The sequence below is a fragment of the Bidens hawaiensis genome, unplaced genomic scaffold, assembly GCF_021521415.1.
Source record: "Bidens hawaiensis isolate Kalapana, Puna unplaced genomic scaffold, B.hawaiensis_p1.1 tig00016464_1, whole genome shotgun sequence".
NCBI lineage: Eukaryota > Viridiplantae > Streptophyta > Magnoliopsida > Asterales > Asteraceae > Bidens > Bidens hawaiensis.
The window spans coordinates 40,702-55,352 of NW_027492512.1; the positions used below are offsets into that span (position 1 = coordinate 40,702).

At 38.5% G+C, this 14,651-nt stretch overlaps 1 protein-coding gene across 1 annotated transcript; it reads right to left on the reverse strand.

Annotated features, from left to right (window-relative positions):
• Window positions 1-8,162: 8,162 nt before the first annotated feature.
• LOC143551604 (uncharacterized) lies at window positions 8,163-13,644 on the reverse strand. Its single transcript, XM_077042001.1, has 6 exons — window positions 12,954-13,644; window positions 11,657-12,830; window positions 11,276-11,369; window positions 10,361-11,233; window positions 9,347-9,893; window positions 8,163-8,203 (listed from the first exon to the last, which is right to left on the reverse strand). Exons 1-6 carry the CDS (start codon window positions 13,642-13,644, stop codon window positions 8,163-8,165), a joined length of 3,420 nt encoding a protein of 1,139 aa, XP_076898116.1.
• Between the last annotated feature and the right edge of the window lie 1,007 nt (window positions 13,645-14,651).

Here is a 14,651-nt window from a genome sequence, read left to right on the forward strand (position 1 = left end):
AACTCGTAAACACATGTATCGTGGTCCGGTTCGACACCCCAGCCTACAAACACGGCAACAGCCCTATTCAAAACCCGATATGTGGAATGGTTACTCATACTCTTCGGATCATAAACCACTAAACCAGTCAGAGGAGGCTCGGAGGGCGTGCGAGCTGCACCATCGGCCGGGGCACATTAGTTTCAGGGGCACAAATTTTTGTATAAATATTACATATATATGTTTTATGGTGTTAAAAATAATGTTATTCGCAATGGTTTATGAGATAATTACATGCTCAGAATAGTTTCTGCATATAACAAATCGGTCGATAAAAGTTTATCCATGTACGCTAGCGAATAAAAAAATTTTGTTAAGGCCTACGTGCCTTTTTTTTTTATTCGGCCGAGGTATTTAAATTCTCGGATACGGCCCTGAAACCAGTACCTTATATGTTGCATAAGAGCTCTAGACAACTTTTTAATCCATATAATTACAATATAGTAAAAACAAGGTATTGAACCATGATTCATGAAACTACTATAGTAATAGTTAGTAACAATAGTTGACCTACGATATTTCCATTTATTATGGTTTTAGTTGAGTTAGTCGAGATTATAATTCCTGTTTCGAATTTACTTGTACTCTTTCATAATAAAAATTATTGGCGGAGGCTAAAGGCCGGTTGTCCAGTCTGCAAATCACTTGTTCATTAGGCATGTCACGTGATTTGCATACCAGACAACTGACCTTTAGTCTTCACCAGTTGCAAGAAAGTAGAAGTCTTAACCATCTCCGTCGTTCTAGAGCTCGAACAACTGCTAATCAAACTGAGCATTGATGATATCCTCCTATTACTTTTTTTATACTCCAACAAAAAAAGCACCACAAGAACCACACATTGCATCGAGTAACCGCAGATCCAAACCTAAGTCTCCGGTCCATGTCTCTTCCCACGCATAACAAAACACCATAGCGAACGAAAGCACCACACATGCACGCGAGGTTCCACAAAGTTTCTACAACAACTGGAAATTTATAGCCCTAATCTTCTCGCTAGTTCTCATCGGCATGGAGCGTGGATGTTAGCGCGTCAGAATTTGGCGCTACAATTGGAGAACCGGCGAGAGGATTGGGGGCTATAAGTTTCCAGTTGTTTTAGAAACATTGTGGAACCTCTTGTTTGTGGTGCTTCGTAGACGGATTTAGGGTTTGGATCTCGGTTATTCGATGCACTGTATGGTTCCTCTTTTCTTTTGTTTACCATAAGCTAATTATTATTGCATGTATACAATTGTAGTAGTTCAAATTTTCGACAAATATATTATATATATATATATATGCAAATCGTAGAAAAAGGAGAGAAGGATTGATTTGTTATTTTAAGATATTACATTACTAAAAATCTAAAATTAGGACTTAGATAGAAAAAAACGACTTTTAAACTTTAAACAAAGGATATTATTTAACATTTAAATCCTGACATTTTTAAATTGTTTTTAAAAAAATTCATTTCAAATTCAATTTCAAACATGCAAATTTTAGAAGTTATAACAAAGTTGTTTTATATGGCCAACAAATTTTTAAGGAATTAATTTACTTATCTTATGTTTTTGTATTTTAAGTTACTGAAAGTATTTTTTTCTCCTTTTGGTATTAAAAATATATAAGTTAATTTAATTTTAAAAACTGAAAATTGGGTATTTGGTAAGTAATTATTAAAATTTATGATGTTATAGTTTTATATTAAAAAATGATAAATATAAAAGTTATTCCACAAATCCCCGTGCACCACTAATAAATCTCTATAAACTCTTTAACATTAACACGATAATCCCTCATTGGTCCATTTTATTCTCCACTTCGAGAAACCCATGACATGTTGAACGTGCCTCTATTAGCCGTTGGATGTCACTTTCGTTAGGCCTTCTCATATATTCTTTAGAATATGGTTCGATGGCATGCATGCATGCAATACGTTTTACACATTAGACAATCGTACTTCAACGATCAGGATACATTCATATGTTTGATCAGCCGTCGCGTTATATGTCTCAACTTACAGATGGCGCATGTGCATTTTTCCCACAACATCTGCTTATTAAAAGTATGGATAGATTGTTGATAAAGCGTCCACAATTGTAAGGAATAACGTACTATACATACGGAACCAACGTCTAAAGTAGCTACTAGGGAACGCCATACTAAAAGAAAGACAATTGTTCTATATACGATTGTCGTCATCATCACGAACCTCATTATTTTTTTGTTTGCGTTTCCCCGCTGCATATCTAAAACTTAACCATTGTGGATGCTTCCACAATAAGTACATGTTGTCAACGCCATTAGACACCAATTCTTGGAAATAACTTGTGACAAAACTAGCTCAATGCGAGTCATAATCATCACTAAAGCTCGTTATTATCATATATTCATGTCTGAGTGGTTTGGTGAGAAATACTGTGGATGTGTGTTTGAAGTATATGTTCAAGTGACTTTTGAAGGTGTTTGGTGTGAGTGTTAATTAATAAATTTTATTAATAGAAAATTTCATAAACAAAAGTGTAATTAGTCCTAGTTACTTTTGGAATTTGAAACTTTGATTTTTCATTTCCCTTTTTCCTGTTTTAATTGACAAATTGGCATTGGTGTGGCCCACGTACCCCACGTCCACTGTTCGTTTACAAGTCCGGATACCATGTGGAAGCTTACACGTCGACTAGTGTTGGAGTGACCCTTGATGTGCTACGTCTTTAGCGGATTTCTCATTTAGCATTTCGGTATATTTTTGGGTTTTTATTTGTTCTTTTACGTTATCACCTTTTTATGGAATCATATGCAAATCTTTCAAAAGTTGGAAGCTGAACCTAGTCAATTTTAATGGATAAATGAAGAAATGAGTATATGATGCCTATCTTATCTTGGTCCTCATCCTATAATACTTAATGAATAATGAATATTCATGTCTTTTGCTCTTTAATGTGAACGTGAAAACTACTACTCTCCTAATAGAGACTCATTGCCAACCATGTTCACGCTTCTGATGCATCATGCAGCTTCACATATTAGACACTTCCTATAACTCTCGTTCGTCTATATATACATTAACATAAGCCATTTTCCATAATCAAACACATCAAGTAATTACCACAAAGGAACACGCATGAAGGGAAACGCCAAGTGTCCCTATGGGATCCTCCGAACACTTCATTGGGATCATGTTTTAGTATGGTTTCCTACTGAAGTGTTTGGGGGAACTCCAAGTGCCACTTGACGACCAGCAAAGTAGAAGTGTACGACATTGCTCCTAATATGTCGTAAGTGATCTTCTAAGTATGTTAGTCAAATAATATATGCAGATGGGTTTAGGGTATGTCAACAAGGTCCTTTTTTTTAACATATGGCCTCTATTTTTTTGTTATAACATAAAAAACCAATGATCTAATTCTTCTTCTTATAATTTCACTTACACAGCTAGTTATAGTGACGTTAATTATCTAAAAGAGCATTGTACGTGATGAATGGCTGAAACTATTTAGACTCGGTGAACATACGAAAATTAATCAGATGGGAGCAAAAGAATGTTGAGAAAAATGTTTCGGGTCAACCAAGATGACCTGAAATCTGAATTAGAGAATTACCCGTTACATAATTTATGCTTACATTCCTTTAATTATGTCTGTTTTGAAAACGATAATCCATAATTTATGCTTACAAAACAATCATTATTATTACAACAACAGTATAAAACTTTGATTAAGACGATATGGAATTTATTTATATTGTCATCTGACCAGTTTGATCCATGTGAATGGTTCTCTTTTTAGCTATTTGTCATTTGACCCTTTTGAAATGAAACACGTACTACTCATACCTGACCTTAAAGTCTTAAACACCCCCCGGTTCTTCGGGTTCGGGTCAATAGGTTTGGGTCTTATGAGTACGGGTTAATCGATGATATAATAACATTTGTTTCAATCAACAAGCTCAAACAGGTTATTTGAGTTTACCTGATACTAATTAAAAAGTACTCGGTACTCAACTCGAATTAGTATGATAATTATCCGCTTTTTATTTACATAAAAACGATTTATGGATTTGCTGGCAACAAAAATACGCTTTTAAAGACAGTTCCGGTTGAATATTTATGCTGCCATTTTATTTCAGGATTGGGCCGGCCCATTCATATATAAATTTCTTTATGGTTCTAACTTCTAAGATATCATTATATTTATAGGTGGGCAAAGAACATGATCAGGAAAATTATGTATATAAAGTATAGAATCTTTAAAAGAATACTAGTAGACCAGGAAACACGCGTCTGGTTGGGCGGGTAATGGTAGTGGTGAGAAATAGCAGACTTGTAAACTGAAACTGAACCGAAATAAAATTAACTGAAAATCGGTTAAATGAAAACCAAAAAAGTACAAGTATACCTGGAGAAATGGGCGTGCCGAGTTGGGTGGGAATGAGCAACTCTTTAACCGAATACATTTTTTTAAAGTTTCGTCTTTTATGTTGACTTCAAAAGTTCAATCTTAAACCATAGCCGTTTTTTATGTATTTTTCTTATTAACTTTGAATTTTATAGACACTCTATAGTCGGAAGTCTATACATTTGGGAGTTTGAACTACTTAGAAGTCTTGAATTAACGACATTTGGGAGTTTTTGAAGATTTCAATTTGAAAGCGATGTACAAAACCAAGTTGAACCAAGCTGCTCGGTTTTAAACCATACCAAGTTTAAGCATAAATATATCGCACGTTTTTTAAATTCAAACCGTTTGGTTTTACTTGGTTTCAAACCAAACAAGATATGAGCAAGTTATGTTCAGTTTGGCTCGGTTTGTGAACAACCCTATTAATCAGTGGTTACTCATACAAATTCACATTTTCACTATAATAACAAAAATAAAAATAAATAATATTCTTTTCACGAATTTGCATGAAGGTGTAACTTTGTTACTAAAAGTCCCTTTTATCAAATCTTCTAATTTTTATTATTTTTTTAATTTGAAAAAGAAAAATATATATATACATACTTTGTTGTATAGCTTTGTTTAATACCCTGTTGAACTTCTTTACTAATCAGAAAAACCATTGGCTAAAACATTAATAAGACATTTTTTGATGTTTAAAAAAAAAAAGAAAAAGAGAGTGAGGTGGAGGAGAGAAGATATGGTAAAACTTTAGTGGAAGAATCTTTTAAAAATAGATATGAGATGGAGGGAAGTTGAGGTATTTTTGGTGGGCCAAAATAAATATATTCATATGGTTGTTACACAAAAAAACAAAATCTAAAAACCCCATGAGAGATAATGAGCTGGAGAAAAAAACATGTGTGAGGATAGTGACTTGACATGTATATATACATTTTATTTAAATTAAAAAACAAAAATATATATTGTAAATGACATGGAGCTGTAACTTTTGATATTTTGTAATGTCAGTTTAAGTTTTTCTTGATTTTTATAGTATTTATTTAAAACAACATATTGGAAAACAATGATTTAACAAATTATTAAAAGATTAGGCAAATCATTACACACTTTTGAATATATATATTTAGCAAATATATTCAATTCAACGTTTGTGTAATTACGAATTTACGATCACCCATGACCTAGAAGCATCGGGACTCTCGTTGAAGTACTATTTCCTCCCGCGGGAACAATTACTCGACTTTGAGAGAGCAACGGCTCATCTATGATGCTAGATTCCATCACCGAAGTTGCATTGTTTTGACTTTCAATAGATTACCGAGAGATGTCATTAACGGATTAGCTACGACCATTTATTCAACGACTGGAAAGTCTTCTCTGTCAAAGCCAACATGATTACTGATGATTTGAGGTGTAATTCAAGAAAACAATAACGGGATTTTCCCTGACCAATATGTTTTCATATAAAAACTAAAATTAAGTTTTATTTTCTCGAATTTAATATAAATTATTTTTAATTATGTCAAATTCATTATTTATGATTAGCAGAAAAGACAAATTATGAAATGAAGAAAAACAAAATTGTAAAAAAAGGAAGTCCTAGTGTGGACCCATTTCTTCTTATCTTACTCAATTATACACCATCACCTTCCTCAATCAATCCATCCATGTAACAAACTGGCGGCATGATGGGTATCTATTCAGTGATGACCATGGTGACGAAACCCCTACCAACCAACAAAAACCCACCACTGCTTGTCATGGGGGTTCAAGGGGGCAACGCTCCCTTGACGGGAGTCTGGGGGCATCGCCTCTGGCAGGATCCAAGGGGCAGCGCCCCTTGCTAGGGTCGAGTTGCCAGGTTAGCTTGGAAATTGCATTAGAAATTTAATTTTTATTAAATTTCGTAAGTATTTTATATGTCAAATTAAGGGGCGTATTTTGTTTTGAAATTCAAAACATGATAACTGCTTATGACAACTGTAAAGTAATTATTATGAATCTTAACTCTAATAACTATCGCTTGATCATACGATGAAAACTTCTGGTTCATAATAACTCTCTCAAATCCATACTTGATTCTTGCTCTAAAATCTGAGTTTTATCCGGTCAAAATATTTGGGAACCACTAATAATTTTGATCTGAAAGTGTTTCACGACTCTCAGATTTTCCGTAGATATACGATTTGCAGAAATCCCCAACACCACATCCCCTTAACTCGTGGAACACTACCAACGCAGTACATGCCGCCGTTGCGGCTGCCCTATACCTCGGTATTGATCAGCCGGATGTCGCTGTTGAAAATCAACCTGACAACCACCTCAATATCCGCAGCAACCTGAACACCACAACAACCTCAAGTTCCCCATAAACCTCAACTCCCCCAACAGCCTCAAGTTCCCGAACAACAACCTCAAGATCCCTAGCAACCTGAACACCCACAACGCTGCCGCTGCGACTGCCCTATACTTCGTCTTTTTCCGGCATTGTATCCCTCCGGCGATAACAGTGACTTGACTCGCATCTACGGCGGTTCCTCCGATGAGAACGGTGGTTTGACTCTCATCCACGATGGCTTTTTCCGGCATTGTATCTCCTCCGGCGATAACGGTGACTTGACTCGCATCGAAGGCGGGTCCTCCGGCGGGAACGGTGGCTTGACTCTCATCCACGACGGTTCCTCCGGCGGGAACGATAACTTGACTAAAGTCAACGGTGGTTGCTGAGGTAAGAATAGTGACTTGACTCTCATATATGGTGGTGATATTTTCCGGCACAGAAATAATCTCAGTCATAATAGAATGGTAGCAACTACATGATACTAATTATGTTACAAAATCTAACCTTCTGTGTTTGTGTTATATATTATTATATTATTTCGTTAAGAGGGGGAAAAGTGAAAGAATTGGTAATTTGAAATGAGACCGGTATTGTACACGTATTGAAAGTTTCATTACAGTAAAACTGGATACCGAGTGTCGGTCGAGTTTTTTGGTGTGGTGCCCAGTTTGGTACCACATTTTTTTTTCAAACTCCACTGAACTGGCATCTCTACCGGTAGGAGTGAAAAGTAAACCAGATTGGTTAAATTGGTACAGTTTCCGGTACGATACCACTTTACATGGGTGAACTACGAAGAAAACACTTGGTCCTTGTTGACTAAGGGTGCAAATGAGTCGAGCCTAAGCTCGAGCTCGGCTCGTTTAACTTATACAGAGCTCGAGCTTGGCTCATTTCAATCTCTATTTATTAAGTTCGAGTTCGGCTCATTTACTATTTATCAATTAGTTTTTATATATTTATAATTATTTTTATACCTTTTTGTCACTTATAATTTTATATATAGCATTATATATATATATATATATATATTAATTAATTAATAATTATTATACGCACACACACACACACACACATATATATATATATATATATATTTATAATAAAAGTTATATAAAGCTCGAGCTTGTTTAGGCTCGCGAGCTTGCTTGAGCTTGATAAGTGAAGTTCAAGCTTAGGTTCGTTTATTAAATGAGCTTACTTTTAGACTCGAGCTTGGGCTCGGGCTCATTTAAGCTCAACCTGACCAAGCTTTTTCACGAGCCAATCTCGAGTAGCTCGGCCACCCCCTATTGTTGACCCCTCCAATAGACTGGATTGAAGACCTTGACTTGGCACTGAATTACTATTGATGCAAGTGATTATGGATGTGAAGTTGGACGCTGCTATTCATCAAGATCCTATAGATTTGAGTCTGCTAACAAGGTGTTTGATGAAATGCCTGAACGTAAGAAAAAAAAAGGAATTTAGCAATCTGTATGTGTTAGGATTTAAAGAATCATTAACAAGAGATGATGGTTCTATGATTGTGAAAAGAGTACCAAAACAAATCGATAGCGTGAAAGATTATTTTGATTCGTTTAACATGATTGTCGATCAAGTACAACTTCCACAAGATTATGCATTGAAATGTTTCATGGAATTGGAAGGATGGAAAGAAGACCTTCATATTAAGGTGAAAATGTTTAACCTTGTGTTGGACTTAATTTCCGTCCTCGAGTCAATGAGGCGGGTTGGGCGGACTCATCGAGCCTATGATGAGTTGGTGTCTTGTTTATCAAGTTGAGCACTTGACTTGTTTTACATGGAATAAATTACTTGGTGAACAAGTCGAGCCAAAGACTTGGACAACAAGGAATTTATTAATTAATTATTATTTAAATATAATTTTACTAATTAGTGGTTGAGTATGATAAAGAATTTATATTCTAGTCTAATTAGGTTTTTATGTTTAAACTAGTATATATACGCGAGCTTGTGGGTTATATCATTAAGATAGTTTAAGTATTGTAATTTTTCGAGCTAATGAGAATTACAAAGATAGAACTTATGATCTAAACTATTGTTTTGTGTTTATCGATCCTGGTCACCAAACTTCAATTGGTATCAGAGCTGATGCAGCGGTATAAACAAAACGAAGATCGAATCACGTTGATTCAGTGAATACCCGTGATGAACTTCAGAACTCCCAAATCCTACCCAAAGGTCTAGGGAAAATGAAGAGAAAAACGAGATTTATTAATATTCAAGTCTAACTTTTGGAATTACATCACAAGCATATAAAAAGACTTCCAAATACGAAATGGGTCATGGGCCAAACACAAACCCAAAAACAAAAAGACAAAAAGTACTGAAATAAGATAAAAAGGCCCAAAACTTCATTTAGGACGCGTTTTTGGGCTTTGGACAGGGGCAAAACCGCCATAGGCTGTTTGCCATAATGGGCTCCTCGTCTCAAGCTTCGATTTGACTGGTAATAGGCCTGAAACGGAGCTTCGTGGGCCAAGTTATGCCCGTTTTCGTGGGCCACCTTTGGAGACACGATCATGGGCCTCCAAATATAACATGGCCTGTTCGTCAATACTTGGGCCTTCATCATTCCCTTCTGGATAGACAAAATTCGACCTCGAATCTGCAGTGATCTCATCATCAGATGAATCCCCATAAAATGGAAGCAAGTGTTTGACATTAAAGACATCCGAACAACGAATATAACTTGGCAACTTCAGACGGTAAGCATTCGGATTTATTTTCTGGACAATCTCCACTAGTCCGATTTTCTTGGCTGATAATTTGTTATACTCCCCAACTGAAAAACGATCTTTAGTTAAAACAGCCCACACAAAGTCTCCTACTTCAAAATCAACTTGTCTTCGTTTTTGATCAGCAGCCTGCTTGTACTTTGAATTGGCTCGAACCAGGTTGTGATGCACATCTTTATGAATCTCATGTAGCCCTTCAACAAAATCTTTCACTTTCTTAGGTGCAGAACCAGGAACAGGAAGTGACATCAGGTCAAGGGGACCCCGTGGCTGAGCAGAATAAACCACCTGAAAAAGACTAAACCCGGTACTTCTATTGACAGCATGATTATGAGCAAACTCAGCTTGACATAGATTTTGATCCGAAGACTTCACATGATCACCCACAAGACATCGTAAAAGATTACCAAGTGACCGACTAACAACCTCCGTTTGCCCATCCCTTTGAGGGTGATAGGCACTACTGAAGTTAAGCTGAGTGTTCACCATTTTCCATAGGTTGCGCCAAAAATGACTCAAGAAACGAGTGTCCCGGTCAGAAACAATAGAAGATGGCAAACCATGCAAACGATAAACATCCCGAAAGAATAATTGAGCCACATTAACTGCATCTTCGTCTTCTTGCAAGGAATAAAGTGCACCATCTTGGAGAACCGATCAACAACAACAAAGATCGAATCGTTACCCCTCTGAGTCCGAGGTAACCCCAACACAAAATCCATAGTAATGTCAGTCCAAGGCTTTGAAGGGACTGGTAAAGGCATATAAAGACCCACATTAGTAGCAGTGCCCTTTGAGACTTGGCAAATTCGACACCTTTTGACATAACGATCTACCTCTTTCCTCATAGTAGGCCAAAAGTAGGAAGACTGCACCAAATGTAAAGTACGGTCACGACCAACATGACCTCCCCATGTAACTCCTGAATAATTTTCAACCGAAGACTGATTCCCTTTGAACAAAAACCCATCATGCAAAAGAAAGTCTGACTTCTGACCCGCTTGCACATCCTGCAACACAACTGAAAAATACGGGTCAGTGGTTAACTGTTCACGAATAACATCCAACCCCAGCACATTGATTCTCACAGCAACAAGCAGATTCCCCCTCCTGCTCAAGGCATCAGCAACACGGTTTGAAACACCAGTTTTGTGTTTGACCACAAAAGTAAACTTTTCAAGAGAAGCTAACCAACGCCCGTTCTTATGAGATATCTTGTCTTGAGTGCGAATATGCCTTAGAGAAACATGATCAGTGAATAAAACAAACTCTTTATGAAACAAATAGTGACGCCAATGCTTTACAGCTTGGACCAATGCATAAAACTCTAGGTCATAAGTACTATATCTCAATTTTGCCCCTGTTAACTTCTCACTAAAATAAGCAATTGGTCGACCCCCTTGACTGAGGACCCCGCCAATCCCAACCTTCGAGGCATCAGTATGAAGTTCAAAAACTTGTGAAAAGTTAGGCAATACCAGAATTGATGCGGTAGTGAGTTTTTCCTTGATAACCAGAAAAGCTAACTTTGCTCCCTCTGTCCATACAAACGTCTTTCTCTTCATGCAATGTGTCATAGGGGCCATAATGGAACTGAAGTGTGGAATGAACCGCCTATAAAAAGAAGTAAGCTCATGAAAACTGCGGACTTCAGTAATGGTAGTAGGAGTTGGCCAGTTTTGAACAGCTTCAACTTTAGATTCATCCACCTATATCCCATCACCTGAAATAACATACCCTAAGAACAAAACTTTAGGGGTCAAGAACACACATTTCTTAGTTGCTGCATAAAAACTGTCTATGCGAAGCAAGGCCAAAACCTTCTTGACATGCACGACATGCTCACTGAAAGAAGCACTATAAATAAGAATATCATCAAAATATACCACCACAAACTTCCCAATAAAAGGCCTGAGCAACTGATTCATCACACGCATAAAAGTACTAGGCGCGTTTGATAAACCAAAAGGCACCACCAACCCATACAACCCTTCACGAGTCTTGAAGGTTGTTTTCCACTCATCCCCAGGTCAATCTGATAATAACCACTCTTCAAATCCAACTTTGTGAAAACAGTGGCACCACTAATCTGATCAAGCAAATCATCAAGTCGAGGAATAGGAAACCTTTACCTCACAGTAATCTTGTTGATGGCTCGACTATCGACACACATCCTCCAGTTACCATCCTTCTTCGGAGTTAACAAAGCAGGAACAACACAAGGGCTCATACTTTCACGAACATGACCCTTAGAAATCAACTCCTCAACCTGTCTACGCAACTCTTCATGCTCTCTCGGGCTCATCCTGTAATGTGGCCTATTGGGCAATTGTGAACTAGGCTCCAAATCAATATGATGTTGGATGTCACGCAAAGGTGGCAGCCCATCCGGCAAGTCATCAGGGAAAACATCAGAAAATTCCTCAAGTAAAGGAATCATAGCTTCAGGAATCTCAACTTCCTCAGCCACTGGTTTCCTTATCAAAACAAACACATTGTCTGCCTCCACCAACTCATCTTCAAACTGACTAATGGTCAACAGGTTACCCGACTGCTTTGTGGCTAGCTGCTTGGGCTTGCTTGGAACAAGCGTTATCTTTACTCCACTAAACATGAAGCTATAAGAATTTGACCGTCCGTCATGTTCTATACTTCGATCATACTCCCAAGGTCTACCTAACAACAAGTGACACGCATCCATAGGAACCACATCACACACAACATCATCTTTGTATGTGGTCCCAATAGAAAAAGAAACAAGGGCCTTTTTAGAGACCGTTACCTCTCCCCCCTTTTTAAGCCACTGAAGCTTGTAAGGCTTGTGGTGACTCTCCGTCTTCAAGGCCACCTTTTGGACTGCCTCTTCAGAAATCATATTGTCACAACTTCCAGAATCGATAACAAACGTGCAAACCTTCCCCAAAATGGTACATGTGGAGTGGAAGATATTATGTTTAAGCCATCCGTCTCCATCAGCCTTTGGTGTATAAAAAGAACGCCTAATCACCAAATTCACCCCCACATCACCGGTCACAAACTCCTCCTCGTACTCGGGTTCTTCATCATACCCTGGGGCCCTTTCATATTCTTCATACTGTTCATCTTCTGATTCAACAAGCAAATGCCTCTTACCCGCCTGTTTACAGTCAACTTGCCGATGACCCGTCTCACCACATTTGAAACACTTCACCCCGCTACTACTAGCCCCCTTAGAAGTCGACCCAATGTTGTTGGCCCCCGACCTTTGTTGACTAGGCACGACACGAGGTCCTCCACTACCCGACCCCGAATTTCCTCCAGCAGGGGCTGGTTAATACGAACCGCCCACCCGACGGTTTTGTTTTTCAAAAGCCAAGGCCCTTTGGTATGCCTCGGCGACCGTTAACGGATCAAAAATATTTACAGAGTCCATGATCTGAACCCTTAAACCTCCAATATACCGAGCAACGAGTTGTTCATCGGTTTCTTGAATATCATTACGAGAAATCAAATGATAAAACTCGGTCGTATATTCATCAACCGACCTGGATCCCTGTTTCAGATTCTGCAAACGCTGATACATCAACCGTTGAAAGTTGTGAGGTAAAAAAGTGTCCCGCAAACACTTTCTCATCTTGGCCCATGTCACGATCCGCGACTTCCCGAGTCTATTTCGTGTCATCTTCAACTGTTTCCACCATGCTGACGCCCTCCCACGTAGCCTGGTAGCGATCAAAGAGACCCGCTTATTTTCAGGGACCTCTCGGAACTCAAACACCTCTTCTACAATAACCAACCAATCAATGAACCCTTCCGGATCCAAACTAGTCCCATCAAATTCTGGGATATCAGTTCGGATCCTAGCATCCCAACGCCGGTTAACATCACCAGGTTCTTGCCTTGGTCCCCTCTCGTACCCCTCTTCGGAAGACGAACCATCATGACCAAAAAATGGATTATCGAAGTCACGCCCCTCTTTGTTTTCAGGGACCTGTCTTCTACGATTCATCAAGTCAGCCATTCGATCAGTGAGTTGATCGACCACTTGATCCAATCGTTGCTCCACCCGCGCCATAAACCGTTGTTCCAACTCTCGTTTGTAAACCTCATCGAGCGGTCTCTGTTGTCTCCTTGGAGCCATTTTCGAGCTAGGAATTCGGCTCTGATACCAACTGATGCAGCGGTATAAACAAAACGAAGATCGAATCACGTTGATTCAGTGAATACCCATGATGAACTTCAAGACTCCCAAATCCCACCCAAAGGTCTAGGGAAAATGAAGAGAAAAACGAAATTTATTAATATTCAAGTCTAACTTTTGGAATTACATCACAAGCATATAAAAAGACTTCCAAATACGAAATGGGCCTAAAATGGGCCATGGGCCAAACACAAACCCAAAAACAAAAAGACAAAAAGTACTGAAAAAAGATAAAAAGGCCCAAAACTTCATTTAGGACGCGTTTTTGGGCTTCGGACAGGGGCCAAACCGCCGTAGGCTGTTTGCCACAATGGGCTCCTCGTCTAAAGCTTCGATTTGACTGGTAATAGGCCTGAAACGGAGCTTCGTGGGCCAAGTTTTGCCCGTTTTCGTGGGCCATCTTTGGAGACACGATCATGGGCCTCCAAATATAACATGGCCTGTTCGTCAATACTTGGGCCTTCATCAAGAGCACGGTTTACAAAACACAAGTTCATTATTTTCTCTCAAGATCAACGTCAAGTTAAGTTCCGGCAGCGGCGAGAAAGTTTAAAGGAAAAGGAAAGGGAAACGATCGAGACAAAAAAGTTGATTCGGGTAAGAAAAGGGATTATTCGGGGGTTCAATGTTTTCGTTGTGACGAGATGGGTCACTACGCTTCGGCATGCCCGGAAAGAAGAGGAAAACGAGCCGAAGCAAACTTAAATGAAGCAAACGAACCAGCAACAAAGAAAGAAGTTTTGATGAAGATAAGTACTAATGATCAAGTCATGTTGAATGAAGAAAACGTGCATCCTAAACGGTACAAGTTGGAACCGATGGAGGATGGTTTTTGGTACCTCGATAACGGGGCGAGCAATCATATGGCGAGTATGAAATCTTATTTTTCTGAATTAGATGAAACTGTTGCTGGGCAGGTGCGTTTTGGTGATAGTTCGTGTGTCGAC